The 16248-nt window shown below is 45.6% G+C and overlaps 2 protein-coding genes across 2 annotated transcripts; one reads left to right on the forward strand and one right to left on the reverse strand.

Moving 5' to 3' along the window:
- ddx39ab (DEAD (Asp-Glu-Ala-Asp) box polypeptide 39Ab) lies at nucleotides 1-4815 on the forward strand. Its single transcript, XM_035525113.1, has 10 exons — nucleotides 1-82; nucleotides 1001-1209; nucleotides 1794-1921; nucleotides 2161-2437; nucleotides 2638-2756; nucleotides 2856-2987; nucleotides 3318-3427; nucleotides 3867-4011; nucleotides 4267-4414; nucleotides 4522-4815. The coding sequence occupies exons 2-10, from the start codon at nucleotides 1002-1004 to the stop codon at nucleotides 4536-4538; spliced, it is 1284 nt and encodes a 427-aa protein (XP_035381006.1). The 5' UTR covers nucleotides 1-82; nucleotide 1001; the 3' UTR covers nucleotides 4539-4815.
- A 323-nt stretch (nucleotides 4816-5138) lies between these two features.
- Nucleotides 5139-15748, reverse strand: si:ch211-106h11.3 (CCN family member 1). The gene is made up of 5 exons (XM_027022033.2): nucleotides 15467-15748; nucleotides 12566-12782; nucleotides 11273-11701; nucleotides 10091-10269; nucleotides 5139-7256 (listed from the first exon to the last, which is right to left on the reverse strand). The coding sequence occupies exons 1-5, from the start codon at nucleotides 15515-15517 to the stop codon at nucleotides 6951-6953; spliced, it is 1182 nt and encodes a 393-aa protein (XP_026877834.2). The 5' UTR covers nucleotides 15518-15748; the 3' UTR covers nucleotides 5139-6950.
- Between the last annotated feature and the right edge of the window lie 500 nt (nucleotides 15749-16248).

Consider the following 16248-nt stretch of genomic DNA (forward strand, 5'->3'; position numbering starts at 1 on the left):
GGTACTTCCGGGCTGTGGTATAAACTTGAGGCCTGCCCATGTGGTTGTAGCTTTGCGTTTCTCCTTCGTGTGTTACTGTAAGGTAAGAATCATCTTATTTTTGTCGAGTGGGACGATCATTTTGAATGTTTTTATGTGTGGAAATGAGTACTTTGTGATTCTCGATGAAAGTTAATACGGGAAGTAACGTAAATTATCCCGACTATTGTTCAGTCCCTTTCGTTAGCACGCCGGCTAAAGCTAGCTAGCGCTAGCTACTCTAGGCTGAGTGGTGGATTTGGTCGTTAGTGAGCTCTAGATACGGTGTGTGGGGTCCTTCTGTGCCCTCTTGATAATTACGTGCCTGCTACAATTAATGGGTAATATAAAGTTAAAATGCACGTAAAGGTTTAACTGGAAGACGAAGGCAAAACCGCAGCACCTGTGAAGCTAATCGCCGGTTAGCATTAACGACGATAGGGCCTTTGAATGAAAATGAGCCATTGTTCCAGGTCGGCCAAAGAAGACTGCCAGAGAACACCCTTCCAAATCAAATACTGCCCAACCAGCTGGTTACGTGCTTTGTATATTTTTAGACTTCATGCAAGAAGTGACCAAACTTGATGTTGATGACTTGAACGAACCCCCACTTGATGTTTGAATCCTTACGTAACGCGGGCAAATCAAGTCACGACCAGCTGATGCAGGAAAACAGCTGGTCGGCTGGAAACAGTCGCGAATTACGTGAATTTGCCTGTGAAAATAACTGAGTTCTACTTTCGGCGGTTTCTCGGTAGATGGGTGTTGCATTTCTTCAGTGCCGTTTTGATGTATTGTGTGTTGTGTGGCGCCCGGGGTCTCTCTCCCAGTGCGAACACGTTGGTTCTCCCACTGTCCAGTCTCTCGATGCTCTCACTATGAAATCCAGCATCCTGAGTGAAGATTTTGGTGTCGAGGTGTGCTTCAGGTGTGAGCTGCTGTCCTGTACTGACTCTTCCCCAACGTGTTGATGCTTCCCCAGTATGGCAGAGAATGACGTTGATAACGAGCTGTTGGACTATGAGGAGGACGAGGAGCCACAGGTGGCCCCCGAGAGTGCCACCCCTGCTGGGAAGAAGGAGGTGAAGGGCTCCTACGTGTCCATCCACAGCTCTGGGTTCAGGGACTTCCTGCTCAAACCTGAGCTCCTCAGGGCCATCGTGGACTGTGGATTTGAGCACCCATCAGAAGGTAGGATTTGCGCACCAAAAGGGGTGGTTCCTTTTCTTGTTTATTAATCACTTTATTTTTGTCTACAAAGTTTCACCAACACGTTCTGTTGAGCGACCATCATGTTTGCTGGCGGTACTTTGTTCGTTACTTGGTTTTGCACGTACAGTTTACCTCACTTGTTTGAAATGGGTCAAGGTTTGGGCCACAGTTTGGTATAAACATTTATGTATGTGATGCTCAAGGGACATAAAAAATGTATGTAATGAACTTGTAAATTATTTTGTACATTTTGGGGTTTTTTTGGCCACCATGTGGGTTAAGCTCTGCTGTGCTTTCAGTTGGAGTTTTTAAGGTGTTTGAGCCTGATAACCATCTAGGATGCTGTGGTAAAGCGCTTGACCATTGGACTAAAGCTTAAATGGTACTTTATCTTCATTTTTGGTTAGTGAAAAAAGATCCTGATGTGGACGGGGGGCCAACGAGACCTGTGCTTGATGAGCTCCCACTTGTACTGTCTGATCCCTCGAGCCATTTCGGTCCATCCGGCGTCTCCTCCCTGCAGTCTGGCTGGTGCTTATAGCGGCGGTTGATTTGTGTTTCAGTGCAGCACGAGTGCATCCCCCAGGCTATCCTGGGCATGGACATCCTGTGCCAGGCCAAGTCTGGCATGGGCAAGACGGCGGTGTTTGTCCTCGCCACCCTGCAGCAGCTCGAGCCCGTGGACGGACAGGTCAGGCACCCCAATCCAATAACTGGATTGTGTATATAAAATGAATATAAAAACTAGATATTCCCCATTATAATTGGTGCATGCATTTGCTTGCTTTATACTTGTAGAGCTGACTTAATTATGTAAATGTACGTATTAGCATTCTTTAAATGAGGGAACACATTTGACTTGTTTGATTTAAATATGCGTAATGACTCATGACTTTGACGCCTGCTGTGTGTGGCTCCTGCCCTGATCAGGTGTCCGTACTGGTGATGTGCCACACGCGTGAGCTGGCCTTCCAGATTAGCAAGGAGTATGAGCGCTTCTCCAAGTACATGCCCTCGGTGAAGTGCGCTGTGTTCTTCGGCGGCCTGTCCATCAAGAAGGACGAGGAGGTGCTGAAGAAGAGCTGCCCGCACATCGTGGTGGGCACACCAGGACGCATCCTCGCACTTGTGCGCAACAAGACCCTCAGCCTGAAGAACATCAAGCACTTCGTCCTGGATGAGTGCGATAAGATGCTGGAGCAGCTCGGTACGGAGCTTCTGCTCTGACCTTCTGTGTGTAGCACCTCCTTTTAAGGGAGGGGTTAGCACACTTTAAATGGTTAAATCGGGAAAACGTACTAAAACTTTATTCAAATTAACTTGCCTTTTGTAGTGCTTGGAATGTGCTTACTTGTAGATCGCCATGGCTGCGAAAGTTAAGCTGTTTTTTCCGTCTCTTGCACACAGATATGAGGCGTGACGTGCAGGACATCTTCAGGCTCACCCCTCATGAGAAACAGTGCATGATGTTCAGTGCCACCCTCAGTAAAGAGATCCGTCCAGTCTGCCGCAAGTTCATGCAGGACGTGAGTGTTCCAGCTTTGCGTGTTTCTGTGCTGCTCCGCCTAGCTGACAGAGGCATCTGTGTAAAAATTGTTCTCATGCTTCTGTGCTGCTCCATCTAGCCGATGGAGGTGTTTGTGGATGACGAGACGAAGCTGACCCTGCATGGCCTGCAGCAGTACTACTGCAAACTGAAGGACAGCGAGAAGAACCGCAAGCTCTTCGACCTGCTCGATGTCCTCGAGTTCAACCAGGTGAGGATGAGGAAGGCGAATGATCGGGACCTCTGCTCATTGACGAAGCGAAATGCGTCAAACATTCTGTGCATTTCTTAATTATAAAAATGTTGCTAAGAGATCTTGGCTTCATGGTTTGCTTTCTAGTTGGAAGCATCAGTACTGTGACCTAAGGTTTAATGGCAGTGTACTAATGCAGGTGTTGTGCTAGGCTAGTTTTACCAGCCTGCCTATAACCACAACACGTCTTGCATACTTGGTAAGCTGCCGGGGCCTTGTTCTGGAACTGGTTTTGTATGGCACATTCTGAGAGTTTGAGTGTGTTGTAATGCCTCTGGTTGTCTGCAGGTGGTGATCTTTGTGAAGTCGGTCCAGCGCTGCGTGGCCCTCTCTCAGCTGCTGGTGGAGCAGAACTTCCCTGCCATTGCCATCCACAGAGGCATGGCCCAGGAGGAGAGGTGGGTTCCCCATCCACCCACCCAAAACACACACACACACACACACACACACACACACCCCTTCACCTCCTATGGGCATGTAAACCAAACAGGATGTGCTTCTGTGCATGAGGGTCACAAAAGAGCTCGTTTGAATATGTTCCTTCCTCTGAGAGCTAGATGTGAAAAGTAAGATGTTGGTCTTTCACTGTAAGAACTAGCATGGTACCTTTTTTTTGTATATATTTTTACTGGAAGGCCAAGTTCAATGGTTGTCGCAGTTCGGGCACTGATCTCCTCCTGATTACCACCCTGCCTGTGTCCAGTCCCTTTTGCTTTCTTAAACCCCCCAGAGGTGTTGCTCTTCCCACCTGTGCTAGTTTTGTGTCAGGAATATGGAGCGTGCTGACGCGAACATACTTGACACATTTTAGCTGAGTTGGTGTGTGTCTGTCCTCAGGCTGTCCCGCTACCAGCAGTTCAAGGACTTCCAGAGGAGGATCCTGGTTGCCACCAACCTGTTCGGCAGAGGGATGGACATCGAGAGGGTCAACATCGTCTTTAACTACGACATGCCGGAAGACTCCGACACCTACCTGCACAGGGTGTGTCTAAGTATCCTAACTGGTTTTGGGCCCCACTGAATGGAGTCTGCATGGAAATTGACAATGCATGACTGGCGAGGGTTGGGCAGACACGCCGGACTGGTTCTCATGACGGAAAACGCGTAGACTTTACTCAGTCGTTGGCTTTGATTTTTGGGATGTTATGCGCGAGTTTCCCTCTACCCTCAATCTTAAAGGAGCACGACACCACTTGCAGGACTCCAGTCATGTTCTTCTTGTGTTCTCGCCGTCCAGGTGGCACGTGCGGGCCGTTTCGGCACCAAGGGTCTGGCCGTAACGTTTGTTTCTGATGAGACGGACGCCAAGACCCTGAACGACGTGCAGGACCGCTTCGAGGTGAACGTGGCGGAGCTGCCGGAAGAGATCGACATCTCCACTTACAGTAAGAGCTGATCGCGTTGCTTTTCACACAGCTTCTGTGGGCGAGCCTCTGTGAGGAAATGCTGCCCAAATCGGTGACACCCTTTTTGTGTTTTCTCTGGCCCCTAGTTGAGCAGTCGAGATGAGTCCTGAAGTCATGCCAAAGGAGCACCATCTTACCCGTGTTCCTGTCGTGTTTTGGGTTGGGGCTTTGCCTCGCCTCCCTTCCTCCCCCTACATGCTGATGGAAGAGTGCTCTCCAGCCTGCACTGGCGGTTTTAAAGCTCCTGCTTCTCATCAGTTTTTAGCTTCTGTTTATTGTGTTTCTCATTTGCGGGTGGGGGTGAGGCTTGGGGAGAGATAGCGGCTCTTGTCATGAACGTTCGTTTTGTTTTAATGAAATTAAAACTTTTTATACAGTTACTGTTCATGGTGTTTTGCTTCTTGGTTCGTTTGTGCTTTGCAAAAGGAGTTGCAAAGTGTCAGTATCTAAAAAATATTGTTTTTAGTCTGGAACTCTGACCACCTGGATTTTTAATAAGTGGATGTATTTTATTAATAACATGGATGCAAAGCAGGTGCATTTCTGAATCTCTCTTCCCCACCCCGAGCTGTAGTTCATGTGAAATGTGGAAGGTCATCAACTCTCTGATCTGTGTTACCTGACACATGGATGATGGTGAGTTTGGCCAGTAATGTTTAAGGGTTTTTTTGGGGGGGTACATTTTTAGATACATTGGATTCAGTTAAGATTTAGAATGTTTTAATAACAGTTAACAGCATGACGACTGACCATCAAATGGAAATGAAGACCAGTGTCTACCCTTCATCATTTAAAAATGACATTTTTCTTTGGGGTGACTGAGGGCCTGTCTTTACATGTATAGCATAATTCATCTCAGTTTTCCAGATGTAATCCCTGAAAGGGTGACCTTTTTTTTTTTTTTTTTTTAGTTTTTAAACCTAAAAATGTGTTACAATGGGATGAAAAAATTTAACACCATAATTTCCTAAATCCAAACAATAGTTTTGTAGACTAAAAAGACACAGCAAAACACACTTCAGAATTAAACAGCCACCATACTAAAAGCATTAGGAGATGTAACTGACATCAACAAAAATGCACTGAATTAAAATGCATCAGGAGCTAACATCTTACTCGGATCTGTCATGTCATCGGATTACGTAGCTCCTTAGACATTATTTTTTGGACAAAGGCCTTTTTACCCTACAGTGTAACAAGTGTAATGTTGACTACTATTCAAAGCAAAGCAAGGTGCACATTTTAAATCACAACAGCACATTTCCTAAGCATTTTTAACAACACCTGCATCTTAAAAACCAAACCTTTGATGCAATTTCATGCACAGCTGAGTTCCGGAATGTGCAGAGGCGTTGCGGCGTGAGCCGGGCCTGCTAGCCCTAGGGAGCCTGTGTGAGGGGCCCTGGATCGTGTGTTGGCTATGGCCTCCCAAATCAGGCTGATGTCACCTTGAACAACGTGTATATCGGAGCCAGGAGGTGGAGACAGACCATAGCATCGTAAAGAGACATGTGAGCGCGGGCCAGGCGTGGCTGAGCTTCCGGCATCACCGGCTAGATTACAGACCAAAGCAAGAGCGTAGAAAGCACTCCCAGCCATCGCTTTCAAATTATACGTTTACTTCACGCGCTGGCGTTTGAAAACGGATTTTTATGGCAAAACCCAGAGGGTTGTCTGGCTGCTCCCAGAAGGCAGAGTTGTAATTTGCTTCGAGTTGTCGGCGCGCCGCGTTGACGCCAGGATCCGCACGCACACAGGAAGGAGTACCAGCGCTGGCACCGTGATCAGGGTCAAAGTTAAGTTCACATGGCGCTCAGCCACATTCTTCTCTCCTGGGTAATAGTCTGTTTTGAAGTCCCAGAATCCGTCAAGATTGCATTAAAGCATGAGTTTCCTTCCACAAACTGCCGAAGAGCCTGTCATTTTATATATATGTCAGTACAATAAATACCATCAACATTTTTATTAGAAAATGAAAACTTTTTTGTAGAGTTTATGGGACTATGAGTACTTGATCCCATATTAGTCTTCAGTCTCGTCTGTGGCCCTGTCTAAGGGACACATCTTTCCACTCCAAAAGTTTGCCTGTCTTAAAAAATATATGTAGTTCAACCATCATGAATTCCACCACACACTGGTAGTCTGATTGGGAGTGGGTCTATCATGCTAAGAGATTCTCAGCTTCGAGCTTCATGACTCACTGAAATCTCATTTTTACACCACTCCTTGTAACACCTCTATGGACCAGAATCAAGAGAAATGGCCACCTTCTGCCATGTCCTGTACCTGCTCAGACAACAGAACCACTGAAGCCTGGACTTCAGTCATCCACCTACATTCTTCAGCTGAGAACAGTCAGTGCAGCATCAATTTTTCTTATTTCCCCACTTTCTAATGTGGACGTGGAGTTGTGAAAATGAAGGCGGTTTTAGGCCGTTGGTCTAGTCTCTACTCTAACGGGGACTGGCTAGGGGAGGGGAGGGGAGAGGAGAGGAGGGGAGGTCGCGGGGGCGCGCTAGTCGACGAACTTGTGCGTGTCGCCGTAGAGCCAGCGCTGAGGCGGGAGCGAGGACTCGTTCAGGTGGCCGCACTCGCCGCTGCACTTGCAGGACTGCACGAACATGACGGCCTTCTCGAAGCGCTCGCCGTCGGGGCAGGAGAACAGCACGGAGGCGGTGCGCGTCCGCCGCGGGGAGCAGCAGCGGCCGTCCCGGCACACGCCGCAGTAGTTCGGCCGGTAGAGGCGCGAGCTGCGGCAGCCGGCATAGTGCAGACGCACGGGTTCGGGAGACTTCCGGGTGCGAGAACACTTCCGGCCCATCTGTTGAACGAGAGAGCGGGGAAAAAACAAACAAAAAAAAACAATTCGTGTTTAAGCGTCGTTACACTGATTCAAACATGAAGTAGTCTACAACACAGCTAGGCTGGCGTAGCTCATGACTTAGCTTATCGGTCCAAATTGTCTACATTTTGCGAATGCTTTTAAATAGCAAAACAGCCCTTCAGGAGCTGCAGCAAACAAATCTAAAATGAGATTAAGCGTGAGTGTCTCAAAATGTGCGGCTTGCTGGTGTTTGTGTGAAGGGCTGTGAAGGTCCGTGTACGACACAGAAACACGTCTTTGGCTTTAGTTAAGAGCAGGCGACAGTTCAAGGGCGCTCCAGTGATCACACGTGCTGGAGGAACGGTTCTCGGCCCTAGATACAGGGGAAGCCTTGGGCTCCGTAAACGGGGGTGGGATACTGTCCAGTAAGTACTGTACATTTTAATCAGTAATGTATATTTTTACAATAGTTCCTCTGAAAGAAAACAAATGCAGATGGCTAGCCAGCATCACTGTATCACACACTAACATCCCTCTGCCTGATGTACAGTGTAATGTCACTGTGTCACACACTAACTCCTCCCCCTGCCTGATGTTCTTGTACTGTTCTTAGTCAGTCTGCCTTTTGGGTTTGGTGTGCCGTCCCAAGATTTTCAGTGGCACTATCTGCCCACTGTGGGAAGAGCTGAATATACCATAGAAATCCCAAAGGATTTCTGTGAATGGACCATAGAGATCCTAGATGAATTCTGTGAATGGAAATCCCAAAGGATTTCTGTGAATGGACCATAGAGATCCTAGATGAATTCTGTGAATGGAAATCCCAAAGGAGTTCTGTGAATGGACCATAGAGATCCTAGATGAATTCTGTGAATGGAAATCCCAAAGGAGTTCTGTGAATGGACCATAGAGATCCTAGATGAATTCTGTGAATGGAAATCCCAGAGGGTTTCTGCGGAAGGGATGCAAGGGGTGGCTTCCCTATGGAGTATGTTAAAGCGGGGCAGGATTATGGGACCCCATGACACAGAGTAGATCCAGTGGGATTGGTGAAAGTGACGAGACAGCGCAAAAAGCATTGGATGTTTACAGACTGATATCTGAGATGCTGTTATTTTGGTCTGATAAATGGAGTGAGAGCATTAATTAGATACCAACAGCCGGGTGCTTGTGGCATAAGTCATTATTATGAAACTTAAAATTCCACTATGGCTTGCAAGCCACGGTGTAACCAAAGACAAAGTCCTTGTGTTTCTAAAGAGTAGTGGAATGACCAAACGTAAGATCAGTGCTTCTTGGGTCCATGCAGTGTTACTGCCCAGCAATAAAAAATAGCTTTACCAAAAATGAAAATAAAATGAAAACGAAAATAAAAAAGTATTTGGCAAGTATAGTCCACAACTAATGGACAATTTTATTAGGTTAGTCATGTTAGCTAGCGTTTTCTTTTAATCTTTCTCATTAACAGCACAGAAGGTTAGAAGGTTAACGCACCATAAATAAAGAGTGAAAGATGATCAAACAAGCCAGTAACCCTCACCTCACCTACGACTGACATTAATATTTTGTTTTTGCCCTCCTCACTTGTAGGTCTGCCACTGGAATTTGTGATGTGTTCTCAGTTGGTTACCCTGACTAAATTAAGACGTCATTACTAAATAAATACATTCTGGATTCCAGTCAAACTGGTTATGTTTCAAAAACATGTTGCGTTTCATTTTATTTAGAACTGTGGACCTTTACAGGAAAAGCCAAGCACTCTGGGGACAAACTATGAACATGAGCATTAAGACATTATGGACACAAGGCTCCTGAGAATAATGACTCTCTTATACTGTGCAAATATTGCCCAGATCAGCAAATGAAGGGTTTGATCCAGTCAGTTGAAGGAGCAGCTATGTTAGTGCAGGAACAGTTCTAAAACAAATATCATTTATACTTCTACACTCGTACGGGTGAACATTCCATTTTGATTGGAAGGTAGGTATTAAAACCCTGAAATCCACAAGACGTTGCAGTCAGGTGTAAGCCTCATTCCAAAATCAATATATATACATACACTGACAAAAACAACATTAATAACTTATTAAAAACAAGGTCAATGGGCCACTAATAGCATTTTTTTTAATCGAATGCTGCATACCAATATGTATACGGCAGCCACAAAGTAATGTTAGCATAGAAACATGCTGTAAGTGATGGTGTGGCTAAATCTCATCACTGTCATAAATTGCATGTCATAAATTGCTGGGTTATCATCTTGGCAACATTAGAGTTGAGAAACGGTCATTAGAGTTGAGTAACGGTGGTTAGACCTAGCAAAGGGCAAAACAGAAGAAGTAACAGGAGTTCTGGTTGTGCCACAGCACATGTTGTAAAACAGCAGTTTGGGCTGTATTCAATCAAAATCCACCTGTGAGTGTCATTATAAAGGAACACTCAAAATGAATATGTTTCTATCTTTGGGGATAATACATGGCAATTGGAAAAATGTGTGGGCGTACTAACCATGGGATAAGCAGGTATATCCCCACTCACTCCAGGATTATTCAGTGTTGACACACTCCAATTTGTACTTGGCGTTTAAAATCCACAGCCACTTGTAATAATCCCATAGTTTCCAGAGTGATGGATTAAGCCTTAGTTAACCACTCTGTGTAACCAGTCTTGTAGTACCTTAATGGGATCAGTCTTGGAGTACTGTAATGGGATCTTGGAGTACCTTAATGGGATCTTGGAATACCTTAATGGAATCAGTCTTGGAGTACCTTAATGGGATCAGTCTTGGAGTGATTAATGAGATCAGTCTTAGAGTACATTAATGGGAGTACCTTAATGGGATCAGTCATGGAGCTGCAGGGTCGTATGGTGCACAGACGAGTCTCCTTCACCAGCTTGCACTGAGCGTTCTCATTGGTTACGCGAGAAGATACTCCCATGCCACAGGTCCGAGAGCATGGCGACCAGGCCGTTGTCTGGGCAACACACTGCCGGCCTGCTTTCTTCCAGGCTAAGGGGAGAGAGAGAGAGAGAGAGAGAGGACAGGAAGGGAGGAACAGAGAGTGAGTGAGTAACTACACAAGCACCATTCAGCAAACAGGCAACACTGACTCATGGGGAAAGAGATTATGCAGCAGAGGGAAAAGTTGGGTGACAGAGATACATGCTGTGTGTGGCATGTGTGTGCGCGCGTGTGTGTGTTTGTGACAGAGAGAGAGAGAGAGAGAGAGAGAGAGAGAGCGTATGCATGCAGGGCCATCAGACACCCCTGTATTTGAGGGAGCACAAATAGACTATAGCCTAAATGGAAAAACAACATGTAAGGAATTTAGAAATCAAATAATTAAGATCAGATATGCATATACAAAACAACATAAACACCCAAAAAGGTGGGTTTTCTTACAGCAGATGCTCCTATATGCGTGCGCATGCATAAAACAACAGTGAGGTCAGAGATGCTTCCCCTAGAGGTGTTTTAAGCACTTTTTTACTGCTAATTGTCACAACCAGTAGAAATAATGTTCTAGGGAAGATGATATTCATAATTCGCTGTTACATGATATAAATGACACCAAATTTCAAATTTGCTGTGTTTGCAACACAATTGTGTGATACAAATGTATTAATTCTATATTAAATATAATAATTATATAATATAATTATGTATTATATAGAAATTATAAATTATCAGTAAAATAAAAAAAAATCAAACTTCCAAAAGAAACCAAGGGGGTATCTAACTCTCACCTTCTATGAGCATAATGCCTCTGTGTGTGTGTGTGTGTGTGTGTGTGTGTGTGTGTGTGTGTGTGTGTGTGGGTGTTTGTTTGTGTGTGTGTTGGTGTGTGTGTGTGTGTGTGTTGGTGTGAGCGTGTGTGTGTGTGTGTGTGTATGTGTGTGTGTGTGGAATGACCTTGGCTACCAGTGGCTCCCGTTACCCATTCACGCCCAATACGCCATACGTCTCACACACATGCATACGAGTGTGTGTGACAAAACACAGCGTCCCTCACCTGTCAGGTGTTTGTGACTGTCTGGCTTCTCCCACTTCCTCCCCAACTCAACCAGCTCATTACTCAGGCCATTCTGGGTATTCAGTTTGGGGTACACCTTGGGGTAGTTCTTGGGGTAGTTCTTGGGGTAGGTAGTGTATGGGTGGTGGTGAGGATAGATGTAAGGTGGCAACTGTGGGTGCCTGAAAATAGGGGGCAGCACCGAGGAACCACGGTGGCAGTCAACGCTCAGACAACACTGGCCGGGAACCTTGACAAGCCTGGGGGTGGGACAGGTGGGCGAGGCCAGGGGCAGGTCACTGGGGCAGAGGGGCAGACAGCCTACAGCACCATCGATGCATGTACACTGGTGCTTGCAGCCGGCACGGAAGTTCTCGCCGTTCTGGTACATGCGGCCGTTGTATTCACAGGAGCGACCCTCCTGCTTGGCTGTAGGAAGAAAGAGAGAGAGTGAGTCACAGCTAAGGGAGGCGGTGACCTCACAGCTAAGGGAGGCGGTGACTTCACAGCTAAGAGGCGGAGTCCGCTGAGGCTTGGCTCCCATTCTACAAGGACTGTACCTCATCCAAAAACAAGGAACAACTCGATAATATATATATATATATATATATATATATATATATATATATATATATATATATATATATATAAAACTGAGAATCTCCTGAAATGAGCGGTTTAAAGAAAGCCAGAAAAAGACAGAAAGAGAGAGAGCGAGAGAATAGGGAGATTAATAAAACTGATTTATCTATGATTCAATGCAGGCACATCTATGCACCGATTTGGATTTGTTTTTTCCAGAATTGTTGGAACCCTGTGAAGGGTCTGCCAAACATGCACATGCTCCCTTCAAACACAATAAGCCACATTCCAAAGCCACCCACTTCCCTTACCAGGAGAGTATGAAGCAAGTCACATGACTGGAGAGAGAGATTCAGCTTCAGTCTAACTGGAACTCAACTAAGGAAACTCAGCATCAAACTGATTTATACCAACACACAGTGTGCTGGAGAAGCCGCTAATCTAGGCCAAACAGCCATCTGCAAATAGGCACGGAGGTCTGTATGGCTGGAGAAAGTGGCTTGGGCACTGTTTCCCAACGAACCGCAGTGCTACAAGCAGATGGACAATGACAGAGCGATATTAATGTTTTATTCTCTACCCCAAACTCAGCCCCCCAAAACCCTCAAAATTAACAGTCTATAGAAGATTTTCTTTGAGGAAACAGTAATGCCCCCATGGGAATCGCAATGAAACCTTGCTGCTCCCGCCCCGGTCCACTACACCACTCACCCCTGCAGATTCCGTGGGTGCTGCCCACATCATTGCCATAGTTACACTCGAGTCCCTTATGGTGGTCGCACGGCCGGCCCTCGTAGCAGACCTGGTCAAGCTGAGCAGCGCACACCTTACAGCAGCCACACCCATCGGGCACGGAGCTCACGCCCGGCGGGCACATGGGGCGCGTCCCTGGGCACTGGCAAACCTTCGGGCAAGCTGCCAACACGTGCTGGGAGGAGACAGTATGGAATACATTAAAGACTGTGGCATGAAATGTATGAGCATCTAAAGTAATGCAGGAATGAACACATCTAATTGTGGCACATGGCATCATACTGTATGAATTTACCCATGCAACTAAAATAGAAGCAACGTTAGTGCCCTACAGGACTGCTATACGGAAGGCATGTTCCCGGTCAGAAAACAGATAAATACCTGGAAAAGATCCTCCACATGTCTATTTATTTGCTGTATTCTTTCTCTCTCAGCTGCTCTCGTAAATAAGTTTTCTTTAAGACAAAAATGACCAACTTTCAACACACATTTTATTGGAGTTAAACCTGTAGGAGTATCAGATCCCTGTAGCGCTGAGGTTCCAGGCGCAGCGTGTGATGCCTGGGCTGTGTGAGGGGAACCACAGGGCCATGATTAAGATACATGGACAGCAATTAAAATGAACACCTCCAGTGCACATTTGGGTATGTGTTAATAAACACCTTTAAAATGTACACCAAGGGTGTTAACAATGGTTTTGTAGGTCCATGTTCTAAAAATATTACTTGCATCTAAATGTACATAGACTAATTCTATATGAGATTAGCTCATACTATGGCGATACCAAGGCTCCAGGCAAGGACAGCACTACCTGACTCGCAAGGGACCCAAATGAGCCCCAAACACCCACACCTCTGTATTCTGTATACCAGTGTATCCCATTTTGAGTTCTTGAAATGTCCCACACTGAACATTTTTAAGTTTTGTCCCTGCATCCACCGCACCTGATTTATCTCAGCAGCTAATTGTCCTTCATCAGGTTAAAAACAGAGATGTAGGAACAGGGGTTATCATTCACACTGGGAAACACTGTGGTTTTTCTGCAACACAGCTGCAAAATTTAACTTAGGCTAGGTGTGGCTAAGTGTGTTGTGCTGCTGTTCCATGATGGGCGTGGCTATTCAAATAACTCGGTTAGGTTCCATGATGGGTGTGGCTATTCAAATGACTGGGTTAGGTTCCATGATGGGTGTGACTATTCAAATGACTCAGTTAGGTTCCATGATGGTTGTGGTTATTCAAATGACTCGGTTAGGGTCCATGATGGGTGTGGTTATTCAAATGACTAGGTTAGGGTCCATGATGGGTGTGGCTATTCAAATGACTCAGTTAGGTTCCATGAAGGGTGTGGCTATTCAAATGACTCAGTTAGGTTCCATGATGGGTGTGGCTTCCACTGGTTCCACTGATTTTAGGTCTGACTTTAGCTCAGAGTTAGGGCCATTACAATCTTGTTTACTTGTTTACTGGTTTACATTCAGACAGTTGAAAGAGTCTGACTATAAGTGTGCATTTATGGCTTTACATCCATGATGACGAAAGGCACTACTAGATTTCCACACTTATTTCAGTTCAGTATCTGTTGATAAGAACACTGGTCCTGTTTTCATAGTTTTGTATTTACCTGCTCCATCACATTTAATTCAGCTTCTTACCTGCATATCAAGGCCTTTGTGTGCCAAGGCTGCCATAAGGCCAAGTGTGCAATTTACAGTAAGAGTGGACTGAGGTTGATTTATTGCAGGTTTATGTAAGAATTTAATACTGGTTTAGTGCAATAATTCAGAACAGATTTATTAGGGTTTTATACGAGGAAGAAACATTTCACAGCACCTGATAACATACTGTACTGTGTCATTTAAAGAGCACAAAGGCCCTTTTCCTGACTTCCACTTGACTGTTTCCGGCTGTGGAGCCACTGTGAGCCAAGGTCATTCCACACACACACACACACACACACACACACACACACACACACACACACACACACATACACACATACACACACACACACACACACACACACACACACACACACACATACACACATACACACACACACACACACATACACACACACACACACACACACACACACACACACATACACACACACACACACACACACACACATACACACACACACACACACATACACACACACACACACACACACACACACACACACACACACACACACACACACACTTTCGGACCCCACTTTTCTCCTCCCCTTCTAACCCTGGTTCAGTTTGTCCTATGACTCGCTTTTGTCTCCGCCCCCTTCCCGGGATAAACACTCCTACATGGACCCACCTGAGCGGCCCGGGGGTACCAAACACCGACGGCGAGCTCCGTCTGACTGGGGCGTCTGCACGTATGGCACATATTTATTTACGATCACTTGACATCTCAGACATATAGAAGATCATATCTTATACCTGTGATACCTGAACACTCACTTCTTCGTCCACAGCGCCAGAGATATGATCGTGATGCCTGGATACAGCTACATACTGTTCCCATCCTGTACCTGAATGTAGTTTTACGCTTTTACTCCTTTTACACTATTAAAAAAAACGCCAGACCGTACACCCAGGTATTAGAAAATGCTAACAGCTGTGTTTCAAATGTCAGCGAGATTCAGTAGATTCATGAAAACGTTTACACACAAAACAAAATATGTACATACAACTTCAGAAAGCTAAAACGCGTTTGTGAAATGGAATGACCGGCTAAACAAAGGGCTCATTTAGCGTATTCTGAAAGCGCGTTTGGGAACGGCGCGTCTTTGAAGTGCCACTGACAGCTTGAGAGCAAGCTTGCGTTCCCCGTGTTCACACATGCGGGTTTACTTACCGACGTAAAGGACACCGTTAGGAAGATCACACAGAACATTATAATCCTCATCTTGAATTTTGATTTCAATCAGGCAAAGCGCAAAACTTGAATATTTCGGTGTACTTTGTAACAAGGTAACAAAATTGATATGGGACAATTATGTAGTCTTAATTATATGCGCTTGAGTTCCGACAAACAGGCTCCAGAATTGCGCAAAACAAAGATCTCCGTTGTTTCCGTTGGTTATTAAAAGATACTTTAAGTTCTGATGGATGCGTCGCGTCAACAAGGATACTTTATCCTTTTGATATTCCAACTACTCTTTATATTACTGTCATGTGTTTCACTGGGGTCCCGCCTACCTCCAGTCGTTTGGACCAATTAAAATGCGGGCGTCGGGCCAGGGCATGCCAAAGGGGGTGGAAAGAGGCGGGCTCTGCTGGTCAAGCGCGGCTAGCCGGGGTTTGAGGCGTGGTCACCGATGAATGCTGTCATTCATAAAAATTCAGAATTACATACCAACGAGGACCTGGCTTTTCGGTGTTTATTTATATAACGTCGAATAAAAATATTACGAGTGCTTTAAAGTCGTTTTCACACTCATACCCTGTCCAGCGCCTGCTTTGTGAAAGGCTAGATAAATATGTTCAGCTGCCGCCTATGAGCAGTATTAATATTGCGACCGCCACAAAAACATCCAGGAATTTCCGCCTCCGCTTCTCTTTGAAATACTTCAGAAGGACTCAGAGGCACGTGGAGCACAGTCGGTCAGATATGGCCAGAATCGTCTGTAGTGTAAT

The sequence above is a fragment of the Electrophorus electricus genome, chromosome 4 (genome assembly GCF_013358815.1).
Source record: "Electrophorus electricus isolate fEleEle1 chromosome 4, fEleEle1.pri, whole genome shotgun sequence".
NCBI classification, from domain to species: domain Eukaryota; kingdom Metazoa; phylum Chordata; class Actinopteri; order Gymnotiformes; family Gymnotidae; genus Electrophorus; species Electrophorus electricus.

Excerpts from the sequence above, each read along its gene's own strand:
- ddx39ab (XM_035525113.1), top strand. The coding sequence starts at position 1,002 with ATGGCAGAGAATGACGTTGATAACGAGCTGTTGGACTATGAGGAGGAC. Across the intron at positions 1,922-2,160 it reads TCGAGCCCGTGGACGGACAG|GTGTCCGTACTGGTGATGTG; the intron begins GTCAGGCACCCC and ends TGCCCTGATCAG. Across the intron at positions 2,757-2,855 it reads GCCGCAAGTTCATGCAGGAC|CCGATGGAGGTGTTTGTGGA; the intron begins GTGAGTGTTCCA and ends TGCTCCATCTAG.
- si:ch211-106h11.3 (XM_027022033.2), bottom strand. The coding sequence starts at position 15,517 with ATGAGGATTATAATGTTCTGTGTGATCTTCCTAACGGTGTCCTTTACG. Across the intron at positions 10,270-11,272 it reads CAGTCACAAACACCTGACAG|CCTGGAAGAAAGCAGGCCGG; the intron begins GTGAGGGACGCT and ends CTCTCCCCTTAG. Across the intron at positions 7,257-10,090 it reads CCATGACTGATCCCATTAAG|ATGGGCCGGAAGTGTTCTCG; the intron begins GTACTCCCATTA and ends CTCGTTCAACAG.